The sequence below is a fragment of the Somniosus microcephalus genome, chromosome 1 (genome assembly GCF_052327205.1).
Source record: "Somniosus microcephalus isolate GS21.2 chromosome 1, FLI_Smic_1.0, whole genome shotgun sequence".
NCBI lineage: Eukaryota > Metazoa > Chordata > Chondrichthyes > Squaliformes > Somniosidae > Somniosus > Somniosus microcephalus.
Window position 1 is genome coordinate 15,455,622 of NC_140987.1, and position 15,556 is coordinate 15,471,177.

At 49.2% G+C, this 15,556-nt stretch overlaps 1 protein-coding gene across 1 annotated transcript in view; it reads right to left on the bottom strand.

The window, feature by feature from the left end:
* The window catches only part of LOC147123942 (sialic acid-binding Ig-like lectin 12), a 172,453-nt gene that overhangs the window by 138,041 nt on the left and 18,856 nt on the right, over positions 1 to 15,556 (bottom strand). The window contains exons 3-4 of the mRNA XM_085968745.1: positions 8,578 to 8,931; positions 167 to 268 (exon numbers count right to left, since the gene is read on the bottom strand). Coding sequence (XP_085824871.1) covers positions 167 to 268; positions 8,578 to 8,931 — 456 coding nt within the window. The remainder of the gene's footprint in view (positions 1 to 166; positions 269 to 8,577; positions 8,932 to 15,556) is intronic.

Here is a 15,556-nt window from a genome sequence, read left to right on the forward strand (position 1 = left end):
CGAGGGGATGCCCGACGCTTGTGGAACAGGCCGCACCCCCCCAAAAAGAAAAGGCGGGGAAGCGGAAAAAATTGGCGAGGAAAAAATAATCCAGGGTAATCATATGTTGTTGCTTCAAACACAGAAACATATTGTTTTATTTGGCCTCATCCTATGCAGAACCCACCTCCTTTCTTCCTGAAGATGATGAAGAGGATCAAGAGGATGAGCAGTAGCATCAGCATTAGAGTGACCAGCGTCATTATGGCGGTGAGGTTTGGGTCCTTCTCTGCAAAATAGCAAGAACACTGTTAATACGCAACGCCTCAAACCCAGGGTATGTTCACCATTGAGCCACTGCCCAGCTTGGCTCAGTCGGTGGCACACTTGCCTCTGTCACAAGGTCACAGGTTCAAGCCCCACTACATAATTTGAACACGTAATCTAGACCTGAACCTTCAATACTGTACTGAACAGGAGTGCTACATTATCAGAAGTGTCGTCTTTCGGATGAGATGTTAAACCGAGCCCACGACTTCCTGATCGGGAGGATGCAAAAGATCCCACGGCACTTTTCGAAGGAGAGCAGGGAATTCTCCTGCTGTCCTGGCCAACTGTCACCCCTGCTGCGTTTGCCTACATACAAATGTTACTACACTTCAAAAGTAATTCATTGGTTCTGTTGGGACGTCCTGAGGATGTGTGAGGTGCTACGTCACTGCAAGATCTTTCTTTCCTGTACTACGTACAGGTAGCTATGTGGGGGTGCTTTTAGGATCTGTCATGGAAATAAGTGGAAGGGCCTGGTTCACAAAGGGCCTTTAGGTCCCACTGCTTCTCCAGTGGAACATGTGGCAGGGTTACATAGAATTACATTGAAAAATCTTCCACCGGCATGTAAACAGTAAGCGGTAGTAAGGGGCGGGGTGGGGCCTATTAGGGACAAAGAAGGTGTTATATGCTTAGAGACAGAGGGCAAGGCTAGAATACTCAGAGTACTTTGTATCAGTGTTTACTAAGGAGGTGGATGCTGACAAAATATTGGTAGAAGTGGAAAAGGTGGAAGCAATGGAAGGGGTGAAAATTGCTAGACAGGATGTACTAGAAAGGCTGGGTATGCTTAGAGTGGACAAGTCGCCTGGTCCAGATGGCTTGCATCCCAGGTTTCTGAGGGAATTGGGGGAGGAGATAGTGGAAGAGCTTGCCATAATTTTCCAATCTTCCCTAGATGCGGGGGAGGTGCCTGAAGATTGGAAAGTGGCAAATGTGACACCATTGTCCAAGACAGGTTGTAAGGACAATCCTACTAACTACAGGCCGGTCAGTTTAACATCAGTGATGGGTAAAGTTTTAAAAACAATAATCAAGAAAAAAATTAACGGGCACTTGGAGAGGTTTAAGCTAATTAAGGAGAGCCAACACGGATTTGTAAAAGGCAGATCGTGTTTGACTAATCAAATTGAATTTTTTGATGAAGTAACAGAGAGGACCGATGAAGGGAATGCAATGGATGTTGTCTACATGGATTTTTGGAAGGCGTTTAACAAAGTACCACATAGAAGGCTGGTTAACAAAATTGAGGCTCATGGAATAGGTGGGTCAGTGGCAGCTTGGATAAGGAATTGGCTTAAGTACAGAAAACTGCGAGTTGTGGTAAATGGCTGTTTTTCAGACTGGAGGATGGTAGACAGTGGTGTTCCCCAAGGATCAGTGCTGGGGCCACTGTTTTTTTTTATATATATAAATGACCTGGATATTGGAATACAGAGTAGAATTTCTAAATTTCTAAATTTGCCGATGACACCAAACTTGGGGGTGTGGCAAACAGTGAGGATGATACCAATCGACTGCAACAGGACAGGTGGATGGGTTGTTGAGCATTCACGATGCTGAGAGGGTCGTGGATAGCACGTTTAGTGAGTTGGTCACACCGCAGGGAAGGGTTGCACAGGAAGAAAGGAAATGGGTGACCACCAGGCGGAGCAATAGAAGCAGGCAGGTAGTGCAGGAGACCCCTGTGACCATTCCCTCTCAAACAGGTATACCGATTTGGATACTGTTGAGGGGGATGACTCACCAGGGGAAGGCAGCAGCAGCCAACTTCCTGGCACTGGGGGTGCTCCTGCTGCCCAGGAAGGGAGGAAAAAGAGTGGGAGAGCAATAGTGGTAGGGGATTCTATAGTAAGGGGAACAGATAGGCGTTTCTGTGGCCGTAGACGTGAATCCAGGATGGTTTGTTGCCTCCCTGGTGCCAGGGTCAAGGATGTCACTGAGCGGCTGCAGGGCATTCTGGAGGGGGAGCGTGAACAGGCAGAGGTCGTGGTCCACATTGGTACCAACGACATAGGTAAAAAGAGGGATGAGGTCCTGCAGCAAGAATTTAGGGAGCTAGGTGGAAGATTAACGAGCAGGACCTCAAAGGTTGTAATCTCTGGATTACTCCCGGTGCCACGTGCTAGTGGGTATAGAAATAGGAAGATAGAACAGATGAATGCGTGGCTAAAGGGATGGTGCAGGGGGGAGGGCTTTAGTTTCCTGGATCACTGGGCCTGCTTCTGGGAAAGGTGGGACTTGTACAAATCGGACGGTCTACACCTGAACCAGAGGGGGACCAATATCCTTGCGGGGAGGTTTGCTAGCACTGCTGGGGGGGGTTTAAACTAACTTGGCAGGGGGATGGGATACAGAGTGGAGCTATAGTAGGGGGTGATTTACAGCCAAATACAGAGGAAAAAACAAGTCAGCTGGGAAGGCAGAGAAAATATGTGAGGGCAAAAGGGAATATGGCAGGGCTGGAAGGCATTTATTTTAATGCAAGGAGTCTTGCAAATAAAGTGGATGAACTGAAGTTGTTGTTGAACACATGGGAGTATGATATTGTTGCTATCACGGAGACATGGTTGAGGGAGGGTCAGGACTGGCAGCTCAATATTCCGGGGTATAGAATCTTCAGGAGAGACAGAGGGGGGTGTAGAAGGGGAGGGGGTGTTGCAATATTAATTAAGGAGTCGATTACTGCTGTAAGGAGGGATGATATATTAGCGGGTTCCTCTAATGAGGCCATAAGGGTAGAACTTAAAAACAAAAAGGGGGCAAGCACCTTGCTGGGAGTGTACTATAGGCCCCCAAACAGTCAGGGGGAGATAGAGGAACAGATATGTAGGCAAATCTCAGAGAAGTGCGAAAATAATAGGGTAATAATAGTGGGGGATTTCAACTTCCCCAATATTAATTGGGATAGTCAGAGTGTGAAAGGCTTAGAGGGTGCAGAATTCTTAAAGTGCATCCAGGAGAGCTTTTTGAGTCAACATGTAGAAAGTCCTACAAGAGAGGGGGCGGTACTGGACCTAATTCTAGGGAATGTAGCCGGGCAAGTGGTGGAAGTGTCAGTAGGAGAGCATTTTGGCGACAGTGACCATAATTCGGTGAGATTTAAGGTGGTCATGGAAAAAGACAATGACGGCCCGGAAATAAGGGTTCTAAATTGGGGGATGGCCGATCTTAATATGATAAGGCAGGATCTGGCCAAAGTGGACTGGGAGCAGCTACTTAGAGGAAAATCCACATCAAAGCAGTGGGAGGCTTTCAGAGGGGAAATAGAGAGAGTGCAACGCCAACATGTTCCTGTAAAGGTCAAGGGTGGGACCAACAAGCAAAGGGAACCTTGGATGACAAGGGATATACAAAAATGCATTAGGAAAAAAAGGGGGGCTTTTGGCAGTTACAAAAGACTAAAGACGGAGGAAGCCCTAGAGGAGTATAAAAAGTGCAGGGGCATACTTAAAAAAGAAATTAGGAGGGCGAGGAGGGGCCATGAAATAACACTGGCGAGCAAAATAAAGGAAAATCCTAAGATGTTTTATAAGTATATTAAGGGCAAGAGGATAACCAGGGAAAGGGTAGGGCCCATTAGGGACCAAAGTGGAAATCTGTGTGTAGAGCCAGATGATGTAGGCGGGGTTTTAAATGAATTTTTTGCATCTGTGTTCACTATGGAGAGAGACGATGCAGACATAGAAATCGGGCAAGGGGACTGTGACATACTTGAACATATTAGCATCGAGAGGGAGGAGGTGCTAGCGGTTTTAGCAGGCCAAAAAGTGGATAAATCCCCAGGCCCGGGCGAGATGTATCCCAGGCTGCTGTGGGAGGCAAAGGAGGAGATTGCAGGGGCTCTGACACAAATTTTCAGAACCTCTCTGGCCACAGGGGATGTACCAGAGGACTGGAGAACAGCTAATGTAGTACCATTATACAAGAAGCGTAGCAGGGATAAACCAGGGAATTACAGGCCAGTGAGCCTAACATCTGTGGTAGGGAAATTATTGGAAAAAATTCTGAGGGACAAAATTAGTCTCCACTTGGAGAGGCAAGGATTAATCGGGGATAGTCAGCATGGCTTTGTCAAGGGTAAATCATGTCTGACAAATCTGATTGAATTTTTCGAGGGGGTGACTAGGGGGGTGGATGAGGGAAATGCTGTGGATGTGGTTTACATGGACTTCAGTAAAGCTTTTGACAAAGTCCCGCATAGGAGACTGGTCAAGAAGGTAATAGCCCATGGGATCCAGGGTGCCTTGGCGCGCTGGATCCTAAACTGGCTGAGTGGCGGGAGGCAGAGGGTGATGGTCGAAGGTTGCTTTTGTGACTGGAAGCCTGTGTCCAGTGGGGTACCTCAGGGATCGGTGCTGGGTCCCTTGTTGTTTGTGATCTACATAAATGATTTGGATGAGAATGTAAAAGGTATGATCAGTAAGTTCACAGATGACACGAAAATTGGTGGGGTGGTAAATTGTGAGGAGGAAAGCCTCAGGCTACAGGAAGATATAAACGAGTTGGTCAGATGGGCGGAAAAGTGGCAAATGGAATTTAACCCTGAAAAGTGCGAGGTGATGCATTTTGGACGGACAAATAAGGCAAGGGAGTACACAATGAGTGGTAGGACCCTAGGAAGTACAGAGGGTCAGAGGGACCTTGGTGTGCATGTACATAGATCCCTGAAGGCAGCGGAACAGGTAGATAAGGTGGTTAAAAAGGCATATGGGATACTTGCCTTCATTAGCCGAGGCATAGAATATAAGAGCAGGGAGGTTATGATGGAGCTGCACAAAACGCTGGTGAGGCCACAGCTGGAGTACTGTGTGCAGTTCTGGTCGCCTCACTATAGGAAGGATGTGATTGCTTTAGAGAGGGTGCAGAGAAGATTCACCAGGATGTTACCTGGGATGGAGCGCCTCAGCTATGAAGAAAGACTAAACAGGCTGGGGTTGCTTTCATTGGAGCAAAGAAGGCTGAGGGGGGACCTGATTGAGGTGTACAAAATGATGAGGGGCATAGATAGGGTAGAGAAAGAGGAACTTTTCCCCTTAGTAGGGGGGTCAATAACAAGGGGGCATAGATTCAAGGTAAGGGGCAGGAGATTTAGAGGGGATTTGAGGAGGAACTTTTTCACCCAGAGGGTGGTTGGAATCTGGAACTCTCTGCCTGAAAGGGTGGTAGAGGCAGGAACCCTCACAACATTCAAGAAGCATTTGGATGAGCACTTGAAATGCCATTGCATACAAGGCTATGGACCAAATGCTGGAAAATGGGATTAGACTGGACAGGGATTGATGGACGGCGCAGTCACGATGGGCCGAAGGGCCTCTTTCTGTGCTGTAAAACTCTATGACTCTATGACATAGAAAGGCTAGCAGAATGGGCAGACAAGTGGCAGATGGAATTTAATACAGAGAAGTGTGAGGTGATGCATTTTGGCAGAAGGAACACTTAATGGCACAGTTTTAAAGAGTGTGCAGGGACAGAGGGACCTGGGAGTTAATGTGCATAGGTCCCTGAAGGTGGCAGGACATATTGAGCGAGTGGTTAGCAAAGCATATGGGATCTTGGGCTTCATAAATAGAGGTATTGAGTACAAAAGTAGAGGAGTTATGCTGAACCTTTATAAAACGCTGGTTAGGCCACAACTGGAGTATTGCGTCCAGTTCTGGTCACCACACTTTAGGAAGGATGTGAAGGCCCTTCAGAGGGTGCAGAGGAGATTTACCAGAATGGTTCCAGGGATGGGGGATATTAGCTACAAAGGACAGGTTGGAGAAGCTGGATTTGTTTTCATTAGAGCAAAGGAGGTTGAGGGGTGACTTGATAGAGGTGTACAAGATTATGACGGGTTTGGATAGGCTAGACGGGGAAAGGCTGTTCCCACTAGTTGATGGTACAAGGACTAGGGGACACAGATTTAAGGTTTTGGGCAAGAGATACAGGGGGGATGTGAGGAAAAACTTTTTTACACAGCAAATGTGATGACTGGAATTCACTGTCGACGGAAGTGGTGGAAGTGGAGACACTCGGGGGGAGAAATTCGGTGGAGCCACAAACAGGGCGCCCAGCTCGTCTGGGCGCCGGAATTACCGCTGTGATTGGAGCAGTTGCGACCGCCGGAAATTCAGCTTGTGCGCCCCAAGAGGGACACGGGGCGCTGCTCGAGGCGCTCCGCGTCCCTCTTAGGGCACTGAAACTGAATATCGCAGCGCAAGGTGCCGCAGTGCCACACGCTGCGGCACGGCGCACTGCGGTACTGCAGGCCTTCCTCCCATTCTTAAGGGGGAGGGGCCTGCACCAGCGCGATCGGAGATCGCGAGTGCCGGCAAAAGAGCTCGGCACCAAGGAGAAGTGCCGGGCTCTCGGAAAACAGCCGGCACTGCCACGGGGGGCGATCAGGAGGCCGGGGACGGAGGTGCTGGCAGGCGTCCGCCGAAAAAAATGGCCACCCCGCACCGCCACCTTAATTTGCGCCACTCCCGCCACAGGTAGGCCCCGTGAACCGGGCGCGATTTGCGAATGGCGCTATACAGAGGCGGGCGCTACCAAATATCACGATTGGGGCAGTAGCGGGGCGCTGCGCACACCGATGACGTCATCGGTGGCGGCGCAGCGCAACAGGCTAACGCCGCCATTAGCGCCCCAGCTAAATATCGTGGGAGGCGTGGCCAGTGGCGCTAAAGCCACTGAGTGCCCTCTTTAGGTGCTAACTGGTGGCGCAGCCCACCGAATTTCTAGGCCTCAATGTTTTCAAGGGGAGACTGGATAGGTGCTTGAGGGAAATAAACTTGCAGGGCTACGGGGGTAGAACGGGGGAATGGGACTGACTAGATTGCTCTACAGAGAGACGGCGCGAACTCGATGGGCCGAATGGGACATTTGGGAAAAGGGGAAGTGCAACGAGACCTGGGTGTCCTTGTGCACCAATCGCTGAAGGTAAGGATGCAGGTGCAGCAGGCGGTTAAGAAGGTAAATGGTATGTTGGCCTTCGTAGCGAGAGGATTCGAGTACAGGAGCAAGGATGTCTTGCTGCAGTTGTACAGGGCCTTGGTGAGACCACACCTTGAGTATTGTGTGCAGTTTTGGTCGCCTTATCTGAAAAAGGATGTTCTTGCCATGGAGGGAGTGCAGCGAAGATTCACCAGGCTGATACCTGGGATGGTAGGAATGACGTATGAGGAGAGATTGGGTCGATTCGGCTTATATTCGCTAGAGTTTAGAAGAATGAGAGGGGATCTCATTGAAACTTATAAAATTCTAACAGGACTAGACAGACTAGATGCAGGAAGGATGTTCCCGATGGCGGGGGAGTCCAGAACCAGGGGTCACAGTCTAAGGATAAGGGGTAAGCCATTTAGGACTGAGATGAGGAGGAATTTCTTCACCCAGAGCGTGGTGAACCAGTGGAATTCTCTACCACACAGGGCAGTGGAGGCCAATTCATTAAATATATTCAAGAAGGAGTTAGATATATTTCTTAAGGCTAAAGGGATCAAGGGATATGGGGAGAAAGCAGGGACAGGGTACTGAGTTTGGATGATCAGCCATGATCTCATTGAATGGCGGAGCAGGCTCGAGGGGCCGAATGGCCTACTCCTGCTCCTATCTTCTATGTTTCTATGTAATGTCCTCCTTCTGTGCCTTTATGACTCTATAGGGAAAAAAATGAGTCGCGCCCCTTTTGGGGCGCTAACTTCACCAGGGCTCTAAAAGCTGCGTCCCCGCGACTGAAATCGAGTGGTAGCGCCCCAAGAGGGAAGCGGGGCGCTACTGGAAGTGCCCCGCTTCCCCCTTGGGGTGCTGCGAGGGAATATCGTGGCACTATGTGTCGCAGCGCCACGCAGTATTGCAGGCCTTCCTCCCCTTCTTAAGGGGGGGGTGGGTAAGGATGCCGAGGACGGCAGCGCAGGCAGGTGGCCAGCAACAAAAATGGCCGCCCAGCTCCTCGCCTTTAAATAGCGCCGCCCCGGCCGCAGGTAAGCCCCCCTGACCCCGTCGGTCATAGCGTCCGGCGGTAAGTCAGGGGGCGCTACCGAAGATTGCGGCCGGGGCGCGAGCGGACGCTAACGGTCAGCGTCGCCACTAACCTCCCGCTGAATTTCACAGGAGGCGTTGGCGGCACCGCACCCAGGCGCGAGTTGCTTTGCGCCCCGTTAGCGCCCTATGACTGTACAAACCGGCCATTAGGCCCATGCCAGTGTTTACGCTCCACAATAAACTGTTACACCCTCACTGCACAACCTCGATACACTGGAGAATGTGGGAATGGTTTCTTACCATGTACCACCTGCAGCCGTGTCTCACTCTGGATCAGATGTTGATAATCTTGCCATTGCTTGTACTCCACCAGACACAGGTAAGTGTGGGTGTCCTTCACCCTCAGCTGGTTTATCCTGGTTGAGGCGTTTCCCTCCTTTGGGTTCCCGACTAGCTCGTACCGATTTCCACCGTTTACAGTTGTCCAAGATCCGTTTGATTGGGCTCTAAATGTGACTACATGTTGGTAGGGCTCCTTCCTCATCCATGTAACGGTGCTCAGGGTGGTGTGGTCGCTGGGCTGTGTGAACATACAGGGCAGGGTAACCGACGCTCCCTCGGTCCCATTCATCACTGAGACACTTCCACTAGCAGCTGAGGAAAGGACAGACAACAGAATGTGTCAGATCAGCCTGCATAATTTTTAGATTGAATTGGTTAAGTGTTTCTCAACTTTACAATAGAATGAATGCTTAAAATCTCCACTCACGTATCTCACCAGGGCTGTTCCAAAGAGGCTGTTATATTCTCCTGCAGCATTCACCCTGATCAAAATGTCCCCCGCCCCCCACCCCTCCTTTCACTCTCTGCGTGAAGGAGAACCTCCTGAGATCAGTTCGAACATTACTTTTCACCACTTTCAACCCGTGACCCTGGTGCCACTCGCACGGTTTGATTTAAATAAGTACGCCGGATTAATTTTTTCCACGCCACTTACAATCTTTCAAACCTCTTTCTGGTCACCTCTCAGACACCTCCTGTGCAGACTGAAAATCCCAAATCTCACCTGTCTCTCCTCAGGGCTCAGACCCCGACACTGGGGGAGGGAATCAGCCAAGTGACTCTTCTCTGCACGACCTCCAGTACTTGAATGTCTCTCTTCTCTCTCAATGGCCAGCACTCAAGGTGCGGTCTGATCATGTGTGTCAGCTGTGGCCCAGTGGGCAGCACTCTCGCCTCTGAGTCAGAAGGTCGTGGGTTCAAGTCCCACTCCAGAGACTCGAGCACAAAATCCAGGCTGACACTCCCAGTACAGTACTGAGGGAGTGCTGCACTGTCAGAGGTGCCGTCTTTCAGAGGAGACGTTAAACTCAGGCTCCGTCTGCCCTCTCAGGTGGACGGAAAAGATCCCAAGGCACTAAAAAAAATGACTTGCATTTATATAGCACCTTTCACAACCAACGGACGTTCCAAAGTGCTTTACAGTCAATGAAGTACTTTTTGAAGTGTAGTCACTGTTGTAGTAATGTAGGAAACGCGGCAGCCAATTTGCACACAAGTTCCCACAAACAGCAATGTGAACTGAAGTCAATGGGAATCGGGGGGAAAATGCTCCACTGGCTGGAGTCATGCCTAGCACAAAGGAAGATGGTTGCAGTGATCACAGCCCCAGGACATCGCTGCAGGAGTTCCTCAGGGCAGTGTCCTAGGCCCAACCATCTTCAGCTGCTTCATCAATGACCTTCCCTCCATCATAAGGTCAGAAATGGGGATGTTTGCTGATTACTGCACAGTGTTCAGCGCCATTCACAACTCCTCAGATAATGAAGCAGTCCATGCCCACATGCAACAAGACCTGGACAACATTAAGGCTTGGGCTGATAAGTGTCAGGTAACATTCGCGCTACACAAGTGCCAGGCAATGACTATCTCCAACAAGGGAGAGTCTAACCACCTCCCCTTGACATTCAGCAGCATTACCATCGCCGAATCCCCTATTATCAGCATCCTGGGGGTCACCATTGACCAGAAACTTAACTGGACCAGCCACATAAATACTGTGGCAACAAGAGCAGGTCAGAGGCTAAGTATTCTGCAGCGAGTGTCTCACCTCCTAGCTCCTTTCCACCATCTACAAGGACAAGTCAGGAGTGTGATGGAATACTCTCCACTTGCCTGGATGAGTGCAGCTCCAACAACACTCAAGAAGCTCGACACTATCCAGAACAAAGCAACCCGCTTGATTGGCACCCCATCCACCACCTTAAACATTCACCACCGACGCACCGTGGCTGCAGTGTGTACCATCTACAAAATGCACTGCAGCAACTCGCCAAGGCTTCTTCGGCAGCACCTCCCAAACCAGCGACCTCTTCCACCTAGAAGGACAAGGACAGCAGGTGCATGGGAACACCACCACCTCCAAGTTCCCCTCCAAGTCACACACCATCCTGACTTGGAAGTATATCGCCGATCCTTCATCGTTGCTGGGTCAAAATCCTGGAACTCCCTCCCTAACAGCACTGTGGGAGCACCTTCACCACACGGACTGTAGCGGTTCAAGAAGGCGGATCACCATCACCTTTTCGAGGGCAATTAGGGATGGGCAATAAATGCTGGCCTTGCCAGCAACGCCCTCAAACCAGGAACGAAAAAAAAAAAAATTTTTAACTACACTCCAAAAGTACTTCATTGGCTGTAAAGCGCTTTGGAACATCCTGAGGTTGTGAAAGGTGCTATAGAAAAGCACGTTCTCTCTTTCTTTCAGATAACTGGGGGGCACGGTGGCATAGTGGTTAGCACTGTTGCCTCACAGCGCCAGGGACCCGGGTTCAAATCTGGCCTCGGGCGACTGTCTGTGTGGAGTTTGCACATTCTCCCTGTGTCTGCGTGGGTTTCCTCCGGGTGCTCCGGTTTCCTCCCACAGTCCAAAGATGTGCAGGTTAGGTTGATTTGGCTATGATAAATTGACCCTTAGTGTTAGGGGATTAAATACGTGGGGTTACGGGGATAGGGTGGGATATGTGTCGGTGCAGGCTCGATGGGCCGAAATGGCCTCTATCTGCACTGTAGATTCTGTGATTCTGTGAACTGTACAGTTTGGTCACAACTTCCTGACTCATTCTCTACTGTTTTGGCTACGTATTTCAACACCAATGATTCCTATAAGGTGTGGTCCCACGCAGCCTTTTTCAATGTAAGTTAACCGTGAAGGGGCCGCGCACCCAAAAAAAAATGAGAGGGAACATTGTCCAACACTCTACTGGTTCAGTTGATTGCTGCACTGCATTGGTGGGACTTGTTGAGCTTTGAGTCTCTTTCAACCTCATGCTTAGCTATATCAGCACCATACATGGAGCATGTTTCTTACCCATTTTCTTTCTGACTTTACACGACCGTTGACTCTTGTTAGGCACTGACTGCACTCCAACACTTGGCCCAAAGACTCCTTCCTCATGTATGAGCCTAAACAACGACTGTTGGCAGTGTTGTAATGTAGGAAACGCGGCAGCCAATTTGCGCACAGCAGCCCCACCATGTCCTCAGCCAATGGGGGCTGGGGAGGTAGGAGCCCACCATGCCCTTTCAAAACTGAGATGAGGAGAAACTTCTTCACTCAGAGGGTAGTAAATCTATGGAATTTGCTACCCCAGAGAGCTGCGGAAGCTGCAACATTAAATAAATTTAAAATGGAGATAGACAGTTTCCTAGCAGATAAGGGAATTAGGGGTTACGGGGAGCGGGCAGGGAAGTGGACGTGAGTCTAGATTCGGATCAGCCATGATCCTATTGAATGGTGGAGCAGGCCCGAGGGGCCGTATGGCCTACTCCTGCTCCTACTTCTTATGTTCTTATGTCCTCAGCCAATGGGGGCTGGGGAGGTAGCAGTCCCATGTACGAAAGGCTGATATTTAGATATTTAGTAGATGAGAATCATATATGTATAACTTCAAGTGTAGCCATTGACCAAATAATATTACCCATAATTACTCCTGGGTAACTAGAAAACTTGTTCAAAATGTAGCTGCACAGTCAAAAGCAGTTTTGACAACAAACAGCCACAGACTGCGAGTGAAGGTTAAATCATTAAATAACATATTATAATGCTGTATAGAACTTAGAATTCGCTTAACAAAACTATAAACAAAATAACACTGAACATGGCAAAGTTGGTGGAAAAATACTGGAAAGGCGGGATGACAATGTCTGAGTGACAATGGTATTTTGGCCATTAGAACCAATTATAAAAGGTGATTTTGTTAAAAACCATATATGGTCACTGGCCAAACTAACTTTTGATAAGGAAGGGTTAAAACCTCGATACTCAAAGAACAACTTCACACAGACGTACTGCGAGGACAAAGGAACAGACTGAAGACGACATCATTTGTGTCCGAGAGGTTCCACAGACCAAGGGCTGTCATAGAGTCATAGAGTTATACAGCACGGATAGAGGCCCTTCGGCCCATCGTGTCCGCGCCGGCCATCAAGCCCTGTCTGATCTAATCCCATATTCCAGCATTTGGTCCGTAGCCTTGTATGCTATGGCATTTCAAGTGCTCATCCAAATGCTTCTTAAATGTTGTGAGGGTTCCTGCCTCCACAACCCTTTCAGGCAGTGAGTTCCAGACTCCAACCACCCTCTGGGTGAAAAAGTTCTTCCTCAAATCCCCTCTAAACCTCCCGCCCTTTACCTTGAATCTATGCCCCCTAGTTATTGACCCCTCTACTAAGGGAAAAAGCTCCTCAGCATCCATCCTATCTATGCCCCTCATAATTTTGTACACCTCAATCATGTCCCCCCTCAGCCTCCTCTGCTCCAAGGAAAACAAACCCAATCTGCCCAGTCTCTCTTCATAGCTGAAGCGCTCCAGCCCCGGTAACATCCTGGTGAACCTCCTCTGCACCCTCTCCAACGCGATCACATCCTTCCTGTAGTGTGGCGACCAGAACTGCACACAGTATTCCAGTTGTGGCCTAACCAGTGTTTTATACAGTTCCATCATAACCTCCTTGCTCTTATATTCAATGCCTCGGCTAATGAAGGCAAGTATCCCATATGCCTTTTTTACCACCTTATCCACCTGTTCCGCCGCCTTCAGGGATCTGTGTACTTGCACACCCAGATCCCTCTGACCCTCCGTCTTGCCTAGGGTCTTACCATTCATTGTGTATTCCCTTGCCTTGTTAGTCCCCCCAAAGTGCATCACCTCGCACTTTTCCGGGTTAAATTCCATTTGCCACTGTTCCGCCCATCTGACCAACCCATCTATATCGTCCTGCAGACTGAGGCTACCCTCCTCGCAATTTACCACCCTACCAATTTTTGTATCATCCGCGAACTTACTGATCATACCTTTCACATTCATATCCAAGTCATTAATGTAGACCACAAACAGCAAGGGACCCAGCACCGATCCCTGTGGTACCCCACTGGCCACAGGTTTCCAGTCACAAAAACAACCTTCAACCATCACCCTCTGCCTTCTGTCACTAAGCCAGTTTTGTATCCAATGTGCCAAGGCACCCTGGATTCCATGGGCTCTTACCTTCTTGACCAGTCTCCTGTGCGGGACTTTATCGAAGGCCTTACTGAAATCCATATATACCACATCCACTGCGTTACCCTCATCCACACACCTAGTCACCCCCTCAAAAAATTCAATCAAATTAGTCAGACATGATCTTCCCTTGACAAAGCCATGTTGACTATCCCTGATTAATCCTTGCCTCTCCAAGTGGAGACAAATTTTGTCCCTCAGAATGTTTTCCAATAATTTTCCTACCACTGATGTTAGGCTCACTGGCCTGTAGTTCCCCGGTTTTTCCCTACTTCCCTTCTTGAATAATGGTACTACATTAGCGGTTCTCCAGTCCTCTGGCACATCCCCTGTGGCCAGAGAGGTCCTGAATATATGTGTTAGAGCCCCCGCAATCTCTTCCTTTGCCTCACACAGCAGCCTGGGATACATTTCATCCGGGCCTGGGGATTTATCCATTTTTAGGCCAGCTAAAACCGCCAATACCTCCTCCCTCTCGATGTGAATATGTTCAAGCATATCACAGTCCCCCCGCCCTATTTCTATGTCTACATCGTCCTTCTCCATAGTGAAAACAGATGCAAAAAATTCATTTAGAACCCCTCCTACATCTTCCGGCTCCACACACAGATTGCCACTTTTGTCCCTAATGGGCCCTATTTTTTCCCTAGTTATCCTCTTACCCTTAATATACTTATAAAACATCTTAGGATTTTCCTTTATTTTGCTCGCCAGTGTTATTTCATGGCCCCTCCTTGATCTCCTCATTTCTTTTTTAAGTATCCCCCTGCACTTTTTGTACTCCTCTAGGGCTTCCTCCGTCTTTAGCCTTTTGTATCTGCCAAAAGCCCTCCTTTTTTTCCTAATCCATTCTCGTATATCCCCTGACATCCAAGGTTCCCTGTGGTTTGTGGAACCACCCTTGACCTTTACGGGAACATGTTGCCATTGTATGATCCCAATCTCCCTTCTGAAAGCCTCCCATTGCTCTGATGCGGATTTTCCTACAAGTAGCTGATCCCAGTCCATTTTGGCCAGATCCTGCCTTATCCTATTAAAATCGGCCTTCCCCCAATTTAGAACCTTTATTTCCGGCCCATCCCTGTCCTTTTCCATGACAGTGTGGTGAGACCGGTATAAAAACCGGAGAGAGGCGAGGCCCGAGACCAGTCGGGACCAGCGGGAGCAGCTCGGGAGAAAACCCGGCGACCAGCGAGGCCCGAGACCAGTCGGGAGCAGTGTGGTGAGACCGGTATAAAAACCGGAGAGAGGCGAGGCCCGACCAACTCAGCAGCGGGGAGAGAGGTAAAAAGTAAGCAGTGTGTGACGTCACCAGGGAGCAGGTAGGTGATTGGTTGGTGAGTATTTCTCTTTTTTCAATACAAGCTTGAATTCTGTGGTGTTAAATTTCTGTGGTGTAGTGGGGATAGTTGGTAAATAAAGCGCCCTAGAGCATACCTGTAACTGGGGTATTGAATAAATTTTTAAAGTAATTAAAGGGGTAAGTCATGGCAGGAGAGTTCAGACCCGTGCTCTGCTCCTCCTGCTCTATGTGGGAAGTCAGGGATGCTGCCAGTGTCCCTGACGACCATGTGTGCGGGAAATGCATCCAGCTGCAGCTACTTGTAGACCGCATTGCGGCGCTCGAGCTGCGGGTGGATGAATTTTGGAGCATGCGCGATGCTGAAAGGCTCGTGGATAACACGTTTAGCGAGTTGTGCACGCCTCAGGGTAGGGCA